This window comes from Neophocaena asiaeorientalis, unplaced genomic scaffold (genome assembly GCF_003031525.2).
Source record: "Neophocaena asiaeorientalis asiaeorientalis breed wild unplaced genomic scaffold, Neophocaena_asiaeorientalis_V1.1 scaffold91, whole genome shotgun sequence".
NCBI classification, from domain to species: Eukaryota; Metazoa; Chordata; class Mammalia; order Artiodactyla; family Phocoenidae; genus Neophocaena; species Neophocaena asiaeorientalis.
The window spans coordinates 11071049-11088944 of NW_020173198.1; the positions used below are offsets into that span (position 1 = coordinate 11071049).

Genomic DNA, 17896 nt, shown 5'->3' on the forward strand with positions numbered 1-17896 from the left:
GTGCATTAGTTTCCTCATCTATAAAATGGGGAGGGAGGATGTTATATGTCTAGTTGCAGTAAACATTGAATGATCAATGCATGTAAAACACTTAGAACACTGCCCAGCATAGCACGTATTTGAAAAGTTTACAAGTCATGTACTCTCTACCACCACACCCTGAACCTCTGCCACGTTCTAGGGCACGACCGCTTCACCGCACTTGGTCCTTCTTAATAAAATGATGTTACTTGGGTCCAAGCCCAGAGTCTGTGCTCCTGAAATCTGTCCTTCACAAGCCCATCTCCCCTGCCAGCTGCAGCTCTGACTCATTAATTAGAAGCTGCCGCCGCCCAGAGCAAGCTGAGAGACAAAGCCCACTGTCCCTTTATGACAATCCTGCAAACGGGTGTAAAATGAAGATAACCGCCCCCCACCTCCGAAAATACTTAATTATCTGAAACCCAGATAAACAGCAGGACCAGCCTTGTAGAGAAGGTGTGGAAGGGCTGAGGCAGGCCAGCGGAGCTGCAGGAGGGGTTATGAAAAGCTAATGGTGTGCGTCAGTGCTGGAATTAAGGGTGAGAAAATGAGTCTGAGGTTGTTGACAGCCTCCACAGGCCAGGATGGCGAGAGGCATGGAGATGGGGCAACAGCGGGAGGGACTGGGAGGTGGGTGGCACGGAGGATCGAGGATGGAACAAAGGAGGCTTCAAGTTTTACCTCCTGGACATTTGCTGCCAATTAAAGCGGCGTTTTCGTGATACTAAGGGGTTTATTGACTCATCCAAATGAAGCTTGTAAAATTGCCAGATTCAAGAGGGAGATCTCTAAACACCAGTTAACGACTTGGAAACTAGGGGACAAGCGAAGGGAGGACATTGAGAGCAGATGCATTGGGTGTGTGGTGGAGACACATGCCCGCCGGGGTCACTCATAGCCCTTCTCTGAACCTGACCTTGTGAGCCTTAGGCGCTGGAGGCGCTCCTACTTCATCCTTCCATTAGCAAGCATTTTTCGTAGGTTACGTGATAATGTGTGCACAGGGCTTAGCCAAGGCCTAGATCTGTGCTAAGGGTTCTATAAGTGTTGACTCTTGAGGTCCCTGAGAACCCTTAGAGGAATAAGGCTCTATGTCAAATTCCCAGCAGGTGAACTTGAAAACCTTGACTAAGTTGGAGCTCATCATTTTAGGCTTCAAATAAATCACTTCTCTCCAGAGAAAGGGTATGAAAAAGTCCAAAGCCTGACTCAATAGAATGACTTCTGTTTCCACCCGACTCAATTCAAGATGGCGCGGAACAAGACCAAACCCAATGTGGGATTGTGGGATTGTGGGCATCCAATCGGGAGTTTGTCTTCGCATTCTAGAAGAGCAAAAGGCAAAGAGAAAAGGCATCCTTCTGCTGGGAATAAATAACAGGCTAACTTAGGGTTCAGGGCTCTGCCTCTGAGGCAGACACCTCAGGTTCAAGTCCCAATTCCACCCATACTATCTGTTGACCTTGAAAATGTTATTTCACTTCTCTAACTTCAGTTTCCTTATCCATAAAATAGAAGGAATAGAACCACTCCCTCAGGGGTCTTATGAGGATTCAAAAAGCTAAAATAAGTGAGCAAATGCATATAACACACATAGCACGTGTGCAGTATAACAGTGCCTGTGGTAAACAGCAGTTCCTTTGAAGCCTGTCATGTGCCCAGGGTCACAGACAAGGATGCAAGAGAGCCAGGATGACCCTGAACCCACTCTTATGAGTTCACGCTGAGAGGAAGGCAGAACAAGCAGAAGCTGTGAGTCCCAGGGGGAGGGCAAGAGAGAGGGGCCAGGAAAATGGAAAGCCATGAAAGAATAATGCTGAACGTCAGGGGTGTTGGGACAGCAGCCTTTAAACCCGTTCTCGAAAGAATCAACATCGCAGGAGACGGTAAAGTGAGAAGACACCCTCAGCCATGCAATATGATCTGACTCATACAGTCTGCACGGGAGCTGAGGGTATTAACTTGATTACTTCCCAGCAGGCGTGACAAAACCAATCTCACCCTGGTTATTACAGCTACAGTCATTGGGACTATTTCAGTCAAGGGCTGTCACATTCCCGTCACTCCGAGCTTCCCCCCCTGAGCCTGTAAATGCTTAGTACGGTCTGAAATTCTATTTCCCTCTTACCCTATTCCAACGGGTCTCGTGTGTGTGTGTGTGTGTGTGTGTGTGTGTGTGTGTGTGGGTGTGTGTGTGTGTGTGTTTTATGATGTGTGTGTGTGTGTGTGTGTGTGTGTGTGTGTGTGTGTATGTGTGTGTGTGTGTGTGTGAAGGGAAACTATTGGGGTCAGGATGGAGTGTGAAAGAACAATTTTTGCACATTCAACAAATACTAATTGGCCTAATAAGTGCCGGGCAGTGTTCAAGATGCTGGGAAAATCCAACAGTGAAGATGAGACGTAGGATCCCTGCCCTCAGGAGCTTATACTCTTTAAGGCATTATCTTGGCAGATATATTCAGAGCTTCCCTCCTTCCTTCATTCCTCCCCTCACTCCCTCTTTCCATCCTTCCTTCACTTATTCACTCACTTAATAAAAACTCCGGAGTCAGACTGCATCCTACCTTGGCTACTTATTAGCTAATGCAACCTTGGGTAAATTTCTTAACCTCCAATTCCCTCTTCTCTAAAATGGAGGCAAGAATAGGACCCACCTGCACCATCAGCCCTACAGGAAGGTGAGGGTCTAGCTCTGAGAAAGAGCCAGGAAACTGAATTCAAGAATGGTCCACACACAGCCTGTTAGCCCGGGAGGCTACAGATCGTCATCTGATGAGGTGTTTATCCAGGTCTGAGTGGGCCATGATCTCTACCCTGGCCATCCTGGAGTCCATCATGCGTCTCTGAGATTGACAAGGTGGTGTACCTCCAGGCAAGGCTACATACTCTAAAGGTGGGGCCTGGGGGGAGCCCTCATTATCATCCACCTCTGTCTGCAGGCTGCTAGCAAGACTTCCGGGGGCCAAGAAGCCAGCCCCTCCCCTGAAGTATGTCACTGAGCCCCCAAAATATGTCCTGACTGCACTGACATCCTTCTGTATGTTTTAGATAATTTGATTTATTCAAGTGTCTGCTGTTGACATTTGTCTCTAAGCAGTCGGACTCACGGGCAACATGGGGAAATTTAGTGAGGTCACAAGTCAAGAGCTTAGTGCAGTGCCTGGCCCAGGGCTAAAGCTTATGTGTTAGCTAATCTTGTCACTGAGCACTTGCTGTGCATGTGCCAGGTGCAGGGATAATATGCACATACACACACACCATGCAAAGGTCAGTAAATGCGCAGTGAGTGACAGCCATCGTCACAAAAGCAACCTTGGCCCTTCTGAGCACCCACAGGCTGAAGGGAGCTCTTCAGTACTTTAAAGAACTCACATTCTCTGTCTCCCTTCCTTTTAAAACACGGGGAGTATATTGTAAACACTAGTGATATGTTTTTAATGTTAGAAACAATGTGTAAGAAGCTTATAGTTTTGGAACAAAATATAAGTTCTGTGCTCTTTGAGAATACAAAAAATAAAAATTGGAAGCATAAAAATAGAAAAAAGACAGGAAAGCAAGACCCAGGCACTAATTTAATCATCTTGTATAGGGCCATATATTGACTAATGGTTATATACTAAGAAATAGAGGAATAGATACCCACGTCTCTAGGTGGTTGTGAGAATGTATGTAATACCTTCATCCCGGTGCCTGGCACACAGCAATAAACAGTAAATGTCAGGTTCTCCGGTGTCCTCCCCCTCCACACCCCTTCCTTTTCTCCGCCACCTCCCCCAGGCACTCACATAAACCTGAGCTCAGACTCCCGCCGGACCAAGACTTCCCGGAGACGCTGGATTTTCACCATCTCCAGCTCGATCTCCTCTGGCCTCATGGTTGTCTCTGCCATGGAGATGATGTCTAGCTGATCTGTGTAGGAGACACAAAATGCAGGCATCAGGACCCCAAGGCTGCATGGGTTTTCAAGAATTCCCTCTGGACAGCCTCCTCTTTGCCCCAGCAACCTTCATACCCCAAGAAGGCACACAGATCTCTGCCAGTGCTGCAAGTGTGTATTTGTGAGCCAGCCCTTTGGAAACTGGAAAGCACGTTTCCATGGGAACCCTGTTACAAGGCAAGAGGAGGCTCAGGCGGGGTCACCAAAACTTGTTCAGGGTTATACATATGGCCTTGACAGCCCTTCCTGGTCCCGGCTTCTGAGCCTCTGGTCCCTTTGACCATGGCCTTTTCACCCTCTCCCAGTCGCCAAAGACTGACGCCAACTTCAGGCACAAAAAAGTTTATAATAATTATTTTAGCAATACCATTAATAATTATAGGAATACTAAGTAATGTAATAATAATATGAAATAATACGGGTTTATTGTAGAAAATTCAGATAATACAGATAAGCAAAAGAGAACAAAGTAAAAAGTCACCTATAACCACACTGCCCAGAGGGAACAACTAACCACATTTTGATGGACATTCTTCTGATCTTATATTTATAATTAGAGTTATATATATTGTCATATAAGTAAAACCATATATTAAAAAACTATATATATAAACATATATATACACCATATACATACAGCCATATATATTATATATATAGGAAGACACTATATATATGCCTATATATAAATATATCTGCATGTATGTATGTATATATGCATGTATGTTAGTTCACTAGGGCTATCATAACAAAACAACAGAAGCTGAACAGCTTAAACTACAGACATTTATTTTCTCCCAGTTCTGGAGGCTGGAAGTCCCAGATCAAGGTCTGGCAGGGTCAGCTTCTGGTGAGAGCTCTATTCATGGCTTGTAGACGGCCACCTTCTCACTGTACTCACATGGACTCTTTGTGTTCATGCAGAGAGAGAGCTCTCTGGTGTGTCCTCTTATAAGGACACTAATCCTATGGGATCAGGGCCCCACACTTAATGACCTCATTTAATCTCAGTTATTTTCCCATCTCCAAATCAGCCACACTGGGGATTATGGCCCCAATATATGAATTCGTGGGCGACATAAACACTCAATCCATAATAGTACGTATGCATGCGTATATATGTATATACATAATTCCTCATATATTGCTGCTAACATCTTGGTGTACATTCTTCTAGTGCACACATATGGTAATTTATGTGATTATATATATTATATAGGTAGTGTGCATATACAGGGTAATATATATGGTTTTATACATGTGTTATATATATATAATGTTATATATAAACACATCTATACTTTTTTAAAGAGTGGAAAAACATACACAAAGATGTTAGTAGTTAGATGTTATATATCGGGCTTCCCTGGTGGCGCAGTGATTAAGAATCAGCCTGCCAATGCAGGGGACGTGGTTTCAAGCCCTGGTCCGGGAAGATCCCACATGCTGAGGAGCAACTAAGCCCGTGCACCACAACTACTGAGCCTGCGCTGTAGAGCCCGAGAGCCACAACTACTGAGCCCGCGTGCCACAACTACTGAAGCCCGCGCGCCTAGAGCCTGTGCTCCGCAACAAGAGAAGCCACCACAGTGAGAAGCTCGCGCACCGCAACGAAAAGTAGCCCCCGCTCGCCGCAACTAGAGAAAGCCCACGCACAGCAAACGAAGACCCAACTCAGCCATAAATAAATAAAAAAATAAATAAGTAAATAAATAAGTAAAAAAAAAAACGACCAAGTTAAATTTAAAAAAATAAAAAAGATGCTATATATTTATACGTATGTTATACACACACATATACCATCATGGAGGCCTGGTCTTTGTAATATAAAGTTAGGATCTCACCATTTTATTACCTGCTCTTTCACTTAATGACATTTCACGAGCATTTCCACACGTCCTTGGATGCTCTTCCCCAGCAGCAGTGTGAAAGGCTGTGTGGTGTCTATTTGTGGCTGTATCATGAATCACTTCACCAAATCCCAGACACTTAGGTTGTTTGCTGTTTCCCCCACTAGAAGAAGCAGCCCTGTGATGAGCATTCTCAGAGATCAATCTCCGCGTGCCTCTAAGAGGTGCCTTTAGGCCACATTTCCAGAGTGAATGGCTGGGTTTGGAAGGATGCAGTAGTCTACTGCTCTTCATGGGTAGAGAAGGAGATGTAGGGAAGGAATGTTCTTGCTTTACTCCGAGGTTTACATCACATCACCTGCATCTGCTAACTCCTTCCATCCTGGGCTGTTGTGAGGATTGAATTAACCAAGGCATGTCACGCTTGATGAACGGTTACGATTACCTTTGTTATTACCCCACTGTGCCACGCCATCTCTTTTAATCCTCACCACAAGCCAGAAGGACGAGGATGTTCTCTTTCTTAGTAAATAAGGAAAATAGCTCAAAGCTGGCAAGGGAAGGGGCTGAGCCCAGGTCTGCCTCTAAAACACATGCTCTTTGCCCCATCATTGCTGCCCCTTCCTCACACAGGCATTCTGAGTCCGATACCCCCCTATCCATTCACATCTTAGGGTCGAAGGTGGTGTCTTACTTTTCTGTGGCCGTTGCAACAAATCACCACAAACTGGGTGGCTTAGGACAGCAGGAATTCATTCTTTCACAGTTCTGGAGGCCAGAAGCAGGTCTGTGTTTTCTCCAAAGGCTCTAGGGGAGGCTCCCTCCTTGCCTCTTCCAGATCCTGGTGGCTCCTGGCAATCCTTGGCTTGTGGCAGCATCACTCCAACCTCTGCCTCTGTTTTCACATAGCCTTCTTCCCCGTGGCTCTGTGTACCCTCCTCTGTCCTTTACTGTCTCATTGCACTTAGGGCCCACCCTAATTCAGTATGATCTCATTTCAATCTTTATCTTAATTCTCCCTGCAAAGACCTTATTTCCAAATAAGATCACATTCTGAGGTTCTGGGTGGATATGACTTTTGGGAGGACACTATTTAATCCACTACAGTGATGAATGGTCACAAGCGTACAAGCTCCCTGACAGCCATGTCACTGTCTCCAAGAGATTTAGTCACTGTGCATGGAGCACAGCCGTGGCTGGAAGCAGCAAGAGTCCTTGGAAGCAGCTGTGGGTGGTGGGGATGAGTGGGATGCGGTAGGCGGGGGCAATGGGACATGGTGAAAACCAGCTGGGGGTCAGAGTTAGAGATCCTTGGTCTGAGGCCAATCACCAGCTGCATGACCTTGAATGAGCCCTTTTACCTCTTAGCATCACATTCTTCCTTTGCAAAATGGGATTCAACAGCTATCATGTGCTACACTGTGCTGTAGGCTTTATATGTAACATCTCATTTAAACCCTATGTTATAGAAGATGTAGCTGAGGCTTAGAGAAGCAAAGTGATTTGGCCAACATCACAAAACCAGAATGTTGCAGAGGCAGAATTCAAATCTAGCCTCTCTCTCACTCTCCCTCTCTCCCTCTCTCTCTCTCTCTCCCCTTAACTGCCTGCCTTAACCACATAATACAGCCTCAGGTGAGGGTTAAATGCATTTATGGATGTGAATGCGTGCAGTTAACTGCCCCGCAGATATAAGTATCCTCATTTCTCACACATCATGGTTTAGATGGGCAACCTGATTTCTGTGGGACACATGCTGAAAATGGCAACATACCCTGGGGCAAAGCGTGGGACAGAGAGAATTAATCACACCCCATGGATTGGCATTTTACCTCCATCCTTGGGGGAGGATGGAGGCGGTGGCACTGCCAGGCTCCAGGTGCTGAGATGAATGTTTAGCTTTGACTTGGGGCAGAGGATGGAGCTGATACCTCTGTTGAAAAGTCTTGCTCATGGATGCTTTCCTTCCCCTGGAGAAAGGAGCAAAGCCTAGCCCTCAAATCAGATATGGAACACGTTAGAATTCTTTCTCTTAGTCACTGCTCTGTGCCAGGCACTGTGCTAGGCTCATTACAAGCCTTATCTCATTTAATCTTCACAGCACCCCAGCTGAGGAGTTAGCCAGCTACAGCCATGGGCCAAAGCCAGCCCCCTCCCTGATTTTGCAGATAAAGTGTTATCGGAACATTGGCCACGCTCGTTCATTTATGTATTATTTATGGGTGCTTTTGAACTATGACAGCAGAATGAGTAGCTGTAACAGAGACTGGCCCATAAAACATCAAATATTTACTATCTGGCCCTTTACAGAAAAAGTTTGCCAAGCCCTGCACCCCTACCCTAGATGGTAGATGCTATCATTTCCCCAGTTTAAAGGTTAAAAAAACAAGCAAAAAAACCAGGTTTAGCCAGTAATGATAATAGCTAACATTTATTGAGCATTTATCACATGCCAGGATCAAATCACCTTATTTAATTCCCCAAACAGTCCTGGGTGGTACATACTGTTAGCATCCATTTCACAGATGAGCAGATTGAGGCTCAGGAAAAGGAGTAAGTGATGGGGCCAAGATTTAAAACCAGCTCTGTCCTACTCCAAAGCCCTTGTTGTCATCAGTTCTATTCATTTAAGAACTACCTCCCCACTTAAGAAGTACCATCATCACCTTAGCAATAGAGAAAACTGAGTCTATTTTATTGCACTAGGTACATAGAGAGTAGCTGTTTTTAAGAGTTTGCAGGTGCGGTGATTATCTGGGGAGCTCTACCCCCAGGGATTAGGATACACCTGGGTTGAGGGGTGGGGGTCGTGTCCAAGGACCTTCATATAGGAGGTCTTCAGAGCAGACTCTGAGAAATGCTGGTACAGGATGTGAGTAAGTGAATATCATGCATGGTCGGTTTCTTTTCAGTCTGAACTTGTGTAATAGAACTAGCATGATGGAAACCTTGACTACATTCTCCAGCTAGAAAGCAGGCATCCAACAGCTGCCAATGAAGGTGTCCACGAGGAGGACAAATCCTGGAAGGAGACAGACAAGCGTTTCAGGCCGACTAGAGAAGACAGTTGTAACAAGGCTCTAAGAGAGAGCAAAGCATGGCTGTGTAGAGAGAACGAAGCACGAAGGCACAGAAGTCCCCAGGGCTCCAACTGCCATTGCTGTCAGTCAGCTTCCAGCAGCTGAGTCACTTCTGGGGGATGAGGCAGCTAAATCCATCTTTTTATCCCCAAATGCCACACCAGGGAGATTCATGCCTCATGAGCACAGCAGCACCAGCAAACAAGAGCTGAGCACCGGACATGACTGGGATGTGCCAGCAGGTTTAATCATTTATCTTGAAAATTTAAAGCTACCCGGGGACAGGGCGGAGGCGGTGGGGTTGGCAAATGAGGGCTGACAATCTCCTAGAAACTCGTAATTCAAATACAGGCGAGAAGGAAAATTTCTGGGGACCAAAGAGAAGTCTTCCCTGGTTCGTCTTTTCCAGCCATGGGTCACAGTAGGAAGTTAAGCCCAGGGTCCCCTGGACAATGCCCACGTTTGCTTCTGCTTCCTAATTTCATACACCCAGAGCTCTCTCATATTAAGCATTACTAGGAGTCCAGCACTAACTCATCATGCTCCTAAATACCTTGGCAGGTAGGTATACTCATTATCACCCTCTCTTTACAGGTTAATAAGATGAGGCTCAGAGAGAACATAAGTGATTGGCCAAAGTCACTCAACCAGTGAGTGGCACAGACCCGGGTCTGTCTGATTCCAAAGCCCAGGCTGTAGGACAAAGGGATACAGAATAGTGTTTCCAAAACCTCAATTACCATTCAGAATTTACCACAATCATGTACTATCTGTTAGAGACTGAATGCTTGTGGCTCCCCCACCCCCACCCCGCCTCCCAAAGTCATATGTAGAAATCCTAACTCTTAATGTGATCGTATTTGGAGGTGGAGCATTTGAGAGGTAATTAGGGTTAGGGGAGGTCATGATGGTGGGGCTCCATAATGGGATTAGTGCCATTATAAGAAGAAACACCAGAGCTTGCTTACTCTCTCTCTGCTCTCCACCATGTGAGGACACAAGACAGCCGTCTACAAACCAGGAAGAGGGTCCTCATCAAACACCAGATCTGCCAGTGCCTTGATCTTGGACTTCCCAGCCTTTAGAATTGTGAGAAATAACTGTTATTTAAGCCACCCAGTCTATGGTATTTTGTTACAGCAGCATGAGCTAAACACTAACTATACCATCTCGATATTTCTTTATGTTGACTTTTTTTCACTCACATAAACTCCTTAAAGGAAATTTCATTATCACATCCATAAATAATAGGTCACCATCACTTAGCATAATTAGAAAATAGCCATAACCATAAGTCCAATGGAAACAAAGTGGTGTTATCAAATTCTGGCTAAATATTGTAGCCTGCCCAAGGCTCAGATTGAAGGCCTAATTTTTCTTTCTTAACCAAGTAGATTAGCAAGTACTAAAAGTTAACAAGTACTGGAGAGGTGTTAAGGACAAACCACCAAACTGAGGCTTTCTTCTTTGGTAATCATAAAGATTGAAAATTGGGAAAAAGAGAGCGTAGGAGAGACTGTGGGCTCAGTTCCAGATCACTGCAATAAAGTATCTCAACAAAGCAAGTCACACAAATTTTTTGGTTTCCCAGTGCATATTAGAGTTAGGTTTGCACTTTAATGTAGTCTATTAAGTGTGCGATAGCATTATGTCTAAAAAAACACAACAATATACGCACCTTAATTTAAAAACACTTGATTGCTAAAAAATGCTAACCATCATCAGAGCCTTCACTGAGTCATAATCTTTTTGCTGGTGGAGGGTTTGAAATGTGAGAATTACCAAAACGTGACACTGAGACATGAAGTGAGCAAATGCTGTTGGAAAAGTGGCGTGATAGACTTGACACAGAGTTGCCATAAATCTTCAATTTGTAAAAATCACAATATCTGGGGACTTCCCTGGCCGTCCAGTGGTTAAGACTCCACGCTCCCACTGCAGGGGGCGTGGGTTCAATCCCTGGTCGGGAACTAAGATCCCGCATGCCACGCAGTGCAGCCAAAAAACAAACAAACAAAAACACACAATATCTGGGAAGTGCAATAAAACGAGGTATGCCTGTAATTTTCCTGCAACCTAATTCAATGTGGTTTGATGCTAGAGCATCTGGGCATCTCCCACCTCCTGGGAAAGCTGTTGTAAAACTGAATTCCAGCCCTTTGGGTTGGGAGAGTCTTAGAGGTCCTTAGGGCAGCCTCATCTCTGTGTCTGACAGGATGTGGAATGACACAACAGGATTTGGTTCTGATGGTCCCTTGACAAGCAGCAGCGGGCCCAAACTCTTCAGTTCTCATTGGAAATCAAATGAGAACTGAGGCCTGAAGGAAAATTTGCAATCACATGTCAAGTTTTTCACCCAAAGATGAATCAGCCATTTCAAGTCATTATTTCATCCCAGCTTGTATGACAGAGGCAATTTAATGAAGGTGAACCTATTCATTTCAATCCTACAAACACTTATTAGGCATCCAGCATCCTTAGAACACCCTCAGAAGGACACATGAGAGAAGGGCCACAGTGGTTGTCCTTGGAGGATGTGGGAGACTGGGGGTCAATGTTGGAGGACAATCATCTTCCACCTAACACACCATTTTCTATTGTTTGAATTTTTAAATTAGCTTTTTATTTTGGAATAATTTTCGATTTATAGAAAAGTTGCAAAGCCAACGCCACAGAGAATTTCCATCTACGCTTCCCCTAGTGCCCACCACTGTTAACATCACTGAGACACTGACATTGGTGATTTACTGTTAGCCATGTTGTTTGAAATCTTACCATGGCAGGTGTTACCTATTCAAAACAGATTTAAAATAAAGAAAAATGTGTTGGGTACAGATGCTCTGGGAGCCATGTGAGCCCTCAGAGATGGCATGTGAAGGGGCCGGTTAAGGGCATGGACTTTCAGGTCTCAGGGCCACCTCTCAGGCTGACCACGGTCCCATCAATTGTTGACTCTGGGCCTCAGTTGCTTCATCTGCAACGTGGGGACAATCATACACATCTTTTAGTGAATTTGCATAAGTGCCAGGCATATAGAAAGTTCTCTGTAATATTTGCTCTTATTATCCATTTAATAAATATGCATTGAAAACCTGCTTCGTGCCAGATCCTGTTCTAAGCAATGGGATGGAACAAAACAGACAAAACCCTTGCCCTCATCAAGTTGACCTTGTAGGAAAGGGCTTACGTGTTGGGGAGAAAAGTCATTAGCTCACCAACAGCTTACCCCTGATAGTAGGTTTGGATAGACTCCGGTTCAAGTCCTTGCTCTACCAGTAATTGTGTGATCTGGACACATTACTGATTCTTCCCAAGTCTCAGTTTCCTCTTCTGTAAAATGGGACAGTAACTCCTACCTCATGGAGTTGCTGCTATGGAGATGAAGTGAGAAACCATGTCAAGTGCTTGGTGCAGTGCCTGGGCGTGATAAAGGGTGGTCAGTATCACCTGTCCTTTCCCTGGAAGAGTCAGACTAACATGGGGGAGGAGACAAAGTCAGGATCATCAGATCTGGAGAAGGACGGCCTTCCGGTCATTTAGACCCATGCCTGCTCCGAACAGAGGGTCCAAGAGTGGCCCCACCAGCCCTCTGTCAAGAGGCCAGGCCCTTAGCTCTCACCACCCTGGGTACCCACAGGCATGTCTTCCTGGTATCGACCCCACAGAGAGTCTTAAACACTGGGGAAATAATATCTGGGCCCCACTACTGGGAATGGATATCCTGATGCATTTCAAAGGCTCCTGGGGATACCCCAGGCTTTTATTGTCATCAATCATTCATGTAGGAAAGAAGCTCATTTCAACCCCCAAACATCCTATTATGGGATATATCAAGCATCTCGCCTTCTCGCTATAAAGTGAATCTAATGGGAAACAGCTGGTTGCTTTTAGTGAGTCACCATTTCCCAAGAAGCTAAAGTAACTGCTTTTAATTCAGATGCTCCATGCCCTCCTCCTCTGCTTTGTGAATAAGGATGTCTCTGGGTCCTGCGAGTTATACCTCCCGCTGCACGGAGCCTTCCCATCGGTGATGTCTCCTTGTAATCACAATCACCTCCCAAGGAAGGTTTTGAGGAAACTGACTTGTCTTCAAATCGTGGCCATGGTTATTATTCTCTAATGGGACTTTGGCATGTTTTTTTAGCGTCTCCGAGTTTCTATTTTCTCTGCCACATCGGCCTTGTCCAAGGTCACAAAAGTAATGAGGGAGAAGGCCCAGTCAGCACTGGGGTTAAGAAACAGGCACTGGAGTCAAGCTGACTTGGGTTTAAGTCCTGGCTCTGCCTCCTTCTAACTGCTGCCCTTGGGCAAATGACTTCACCTCTCTAAGCCTCAGTTTCCTTATCTGTAAATTGGGAATAATGATGTAGAATGTGAGAACATCTGAGGGCTCATTCTGAAAGCTCAGGAACCAAAGGGAAAGCAAGAGTTTCACCTCCCCTCTACTTGGCAGCCTCTGAGCACTTTGTTGGGACCTGAGTTTCTTACCCTCAGCACTACTGACATATGGGGCTGGATCATTCTTAGCTGGGGGACTGGCCTGTGCATTGTAGGACGTTTAGCAGCATCCCTGGCCTCCACCCACTAGAAGCCAGCAGCATTCTCCCACCCACCCAAAGTGTCTTCTAACATTTGTGAATATTGCCATAGGGCACAGACTCATCCTCCCTTGAAAACCAGTGATGTAGATACTTTTTCTTTTTTTTTTCAATTTTTTAAAATTGAAGTATAGTTGGTTTACAATGTTGTGCAATCTCTGCTGTACAGCAAGGTGAGTCAGTTATACACATATAGACATTATTCTTTTCCATTATGGTTTATCACAGGATATTGAATATAGTTCCCTGTACTATACACTAGGACCCTGTTGTTTATGCATTTTACATGTAATAGTTTGCATCTGCCCACCCCAAACTCCCAGTCCATCCCTCTCCCTCCCGCTTGGCAACCACCAATCTGTTCTCTATTAGACCCACATTTTCAACAGTGCTTTTGGGAGCACGGACATGAGACCCACATGAGCGTGACTAAAAAATCCATCTCTCTGGGCTTCTCCAGGGTCTACTGAATCAGAATCCCCCGAGAGGGGACCCCACAATCTGTACTTTGTTAAGGTGATTCTTCATTCATTTCTTTGTGCCTCAGTTTCCTGAAATGGGGAGAGAGTGATGGAATCCACCACAAAGGCTCATTATGAAGATTAACTAAGGGGATCCATAGAGCCTTTGGCACGGTGTCCTCAATACACGTTAGCTCTTTTCATCCCAGAAGCACCGGTCTGGACAGAGAGGAACATGGAGGACTCCAGAAATGGGGGAAGAACAGGAAAACCATGGACAGGAGGGTGACACCCTGGTAATGACCACTCTACTAAAATGCCAGCTGAGAACTGTGACTAGTAATGAGGTGACACAAGGGGGACCATAATAGCCACACAGGGGCTTTCCTCTCTGCAGATAATCACTGCTCACATTGACTTCATGCTTAAACTGCCTCCCCAGCTAAAACAAACGTGGACAACTGTTAATAAAAGGCAAGAAGAAAAAAAAAAGGCAAGAGGCGAAAAAGAAAAACAATATCCGTCTGTGTATTAGTTGTCTATGGCTGCCATGACAAATGATCACTAATTTATTGGCTTAAAAGAATACAAATGTATTATTTTATAGTTCTGGAGTCAGAGGTTTGACATGGGTCTCACTGGGCAATAAACAAGGTGTCAGCAGGACTGATGCTCTAGGGAAGAATTTGTTTTTTCTCTTTTCTTTTCTTTTTTTTTTTACTTTTTGGCTGCATTGTACGGCATATGGGATCTTAGTTCCCCAACCAGGGATTGAACCCACACCCCCTACAGTGGAAGCACAGAGTCTTAACCACTGGACCACCAGGGAAGTCCCAGAATCTGTTTCCTTGCCTTTTCTAGCTTCTAGTGGTCGCCTACACTCCTTGGCCTATAGCCACTTCCTCCATTTTCAAAGCTAGCCATGACAGGTTGAGTCCTTTTATGGTGCATCTCTCTGACTCTTCTTCGCCCTTCACAACTCTCTCTGACCCAGTCAAGAAAGCCTCTCTCATTTTAAGGGCTCATGTGATTAGATTGGGTCCACTCGGGAAATCCCTTATAATCTTCTCATCTCAAAGTCTGTACCTTACTTCCAACTGCAACAATAATTCCTGTTTGCTGTATGAGGTAACATATTCATAGGTTCTAAGGATTAGGGTGTAAGCATCTTTTGGGGACCTTTATTCAGTAAATCACAGTGTATATAGTAGAGGAGACCAAATGAACCTACTGTGGAGGGTCCCAGGATGGGGTCATTAACATCCTCGCGGGCAAAATCTGTGTTCTGTAGAAAGGGACCTAGATTTAGTGAAGGAGGTGAGGCAACCAAGCAGTAAGACTGCCCTCCTGCTCGCTGGGTATCGTCCACCCGACCCAGCTCAGTGCCAGCAGCCATGGCACAACACCCTTAGCTGACAGCATGACTCAACTTAAAATGTTGGCTCTGCCCCTTACTGGCTTGTGCCCTCGGACAAGTTACTTACATTCTCCGAGGTTTTGCTTTTTCGTTTGTAAAGTGTGTCTAATAACCCTAGCTTGCAGTATTTATTCATTCCATAATAACTATCTGCAAGGCTGGTAAGCTGGTTATGTGACCTTTCCCACTGTCAAGGTCCATCATCTGTTAAGTGGGGATAATAATAAAGGTTACTCATTGGCTGTGGTGAGGGTTGAATGACAGGTTGTGTGTAACGCTCTTAATGTGGTACCTGGTACATCATAAAGACAGTGAGGTCTTGGGGAGTGTCAGTTATCACAACTACCATCACCGTCATCAGCAGCTGCATCCTCCTCCTCCTCCTCATCATTACCAGCATCATCACATCATCATTATCATCTTCTGCGTCATTATCATCATCATCACCACCATCACCATCATCATCATCACCACCATCACCATCATCAGCATCAGCATCACCACCATCATCAAAAGAGAAATCAGACCACCTTAGGCCAACACCACAGCTGGAGCTGGGGGTGGGGAAGGACAGAGGAGATCAGCCCCAGGAGCCCCTGCCCCAACTTTACCTCCCTCCCCAGAACTCCCTTCACTGGGAATATCCTACCTCTTACACCATCCCATTCCATGCCTTTTAAGGAGAATGAGAGGCACTAAAAAGCTGTGTGTCCCACCTGCCTCATCCACAAAACTAGTCTTAGGTCTGGAGGGAAGGGGGAGGGAGATCATATTAAGGTAGTGGAAAGCAATTCTTTTTTTTAAATGACTATTCTAGAATATTACCCATCAAGGAATCACCTCAGAATGCCCTATGCTTCTAATAATACCAACATTCCTCAAGCCTTTTAAAACATTTTTTAGACTCCAATATGCTGATTAAATCCTTCCTGGAATAAGGAGAGGTATTAATAAACAAACTCTTCTTTGATCATTGCTTTCAAACCAGTTTATGAGCCATTCCAGAAAAGCAGTTTAACACATTTATATTCACGTGATTTGATTACCCACTTTATTTGGCTCTGAATGACCTTTCCAAACCTCAAACTCCCTCTCCAAGGCAAAGGTTTATCACCATTGAGGATGTTCACAAGACTTCAACACAGATTGGGACTGCAGTTCCCAAGGGAGGTTTCCAGCAAGGTTTTCATTTGAATAATGTGTGTGTTACCTCTAAGTGGGGCTTTGAAGGAAATGACACATGAGTTCTGACAGTTTATCTAACAATCTGTAATGTCATTTTTTCATTATTCAGCGTCCTCACCCCAACACGTCTAAGTGACCTTCAATGAGTCATCAAATCACTCTGTTGTATTTCTCCAACCCCAAGCAGAAGGGCTCAGATTGGTTTCTGAGGTCCTTAAAGACCCAACAAGAGAATATTCTCCCTAATTCAGAGGGAGTTGGTAAGAATGTTGAATTAAAACCATTGAAATCGATAACCCTGTAATAACAATAAGGTAATTGTCCAATTAAAATTGCATAGACAACTGTTTTTTGGTACTTCTGCAGGTTCATCCTATTATTCAAGGTTCATTTCTTTAAAAATGTCCTCCAGCCCTGCAATCTCAGACAGACTTCATGAATATAGACAATTATGAATCTATCCTGAGCTGTGATTCATGCATCTTTCACTAAGACTCCCTAACACTTCCAATTTACAAACCAATTCAGAAGTAAGCAGAGGGCCCAGGTCACGCAAGGATGGGTAGAGAACCAGATGGTGCTGCTTAAAAGCCTACTTGGTGGGGCTAAGATGATTAGAATCTAGAGGAAAATAAATTGGGACTGTCTAAAGTAATATTTCAGTTTTTAAAAATTGCTTAGCTTGGAAATCATGTGGTTCATTTCATCCCTCACTGGCTAGAAACTTAACTGGAGAGATAAACTGCTTGAAGAACATTATTTTATTTCAGAAAGTTCAAGACCGAGGAATAGCCTGGGATAAATCCTTATCTGAGCTGGGGTGGTTTGGGTGTGATTTGGGATGCTTGAGGGTCAGAGAAAACCAGCCAGGGAAGTCTGTGCCTGGGCTGTGTGCAAGCTTGAGTGGGCCAAGTTCAATGTTCACCAACACGGGCTGCAAGCTGGGAAGCCAGAGGGAGAGTTGGATCATGGCAGAAGAAGAAAGGACACAAATGTGGAAATGGACTTGCTGGACTGGAAGTCCAGCATGAGAAATAAGTCCCTAAACAGAAAGAAAGCAAAAGTGTCGGATAAAAGGCAAAAGCATCGGACTAGAAATACTCAAGGACCAGGATCCTATCCAGGACACCCCATGACATTTAATCATCATGTCTCCTTAGACTCCTCTTGGCTGTGACAGTTTCTCAGAGTGTCCTTGTTTTTGATGGCAATGTTGATGGTTTTGAGGAGGACTCATCAGATGTTTTTGTAGAATGTCCCTCCACTGGAATCTGTCTGCTGTTTTTCTGTTGATTAGACTGGGGTTATGGGTTTGCAAGAGGAAGACCACAGAGGGAGCGTGCCATT

At 44.9% G+C, this 17896-nt stretch overlaps 1 protein-coding gene across 1 annotated transcript in view; it reads right to left on the reverse strand.

Moving 5' to 3' along the window:
• The window catches only part of BMERB1 (bMERB domain containing 1), a 108727-nt gene that overhangs the window by 38437 nt on the left and 52394 nt on the right, over nucleotides 1-17896 (reverse strand). Inside the window, exon 2 of the mRNA XM_024744304.1 lies at nucleotides 3807-3930. Coding sequence (XP_024600072.1) covers nucleotides 3807-3930 — 124 coding nt within the window. The remainder of the gene's footprint in view (nucleotides 1-3806; nucleotides 3931-17896) is intronic.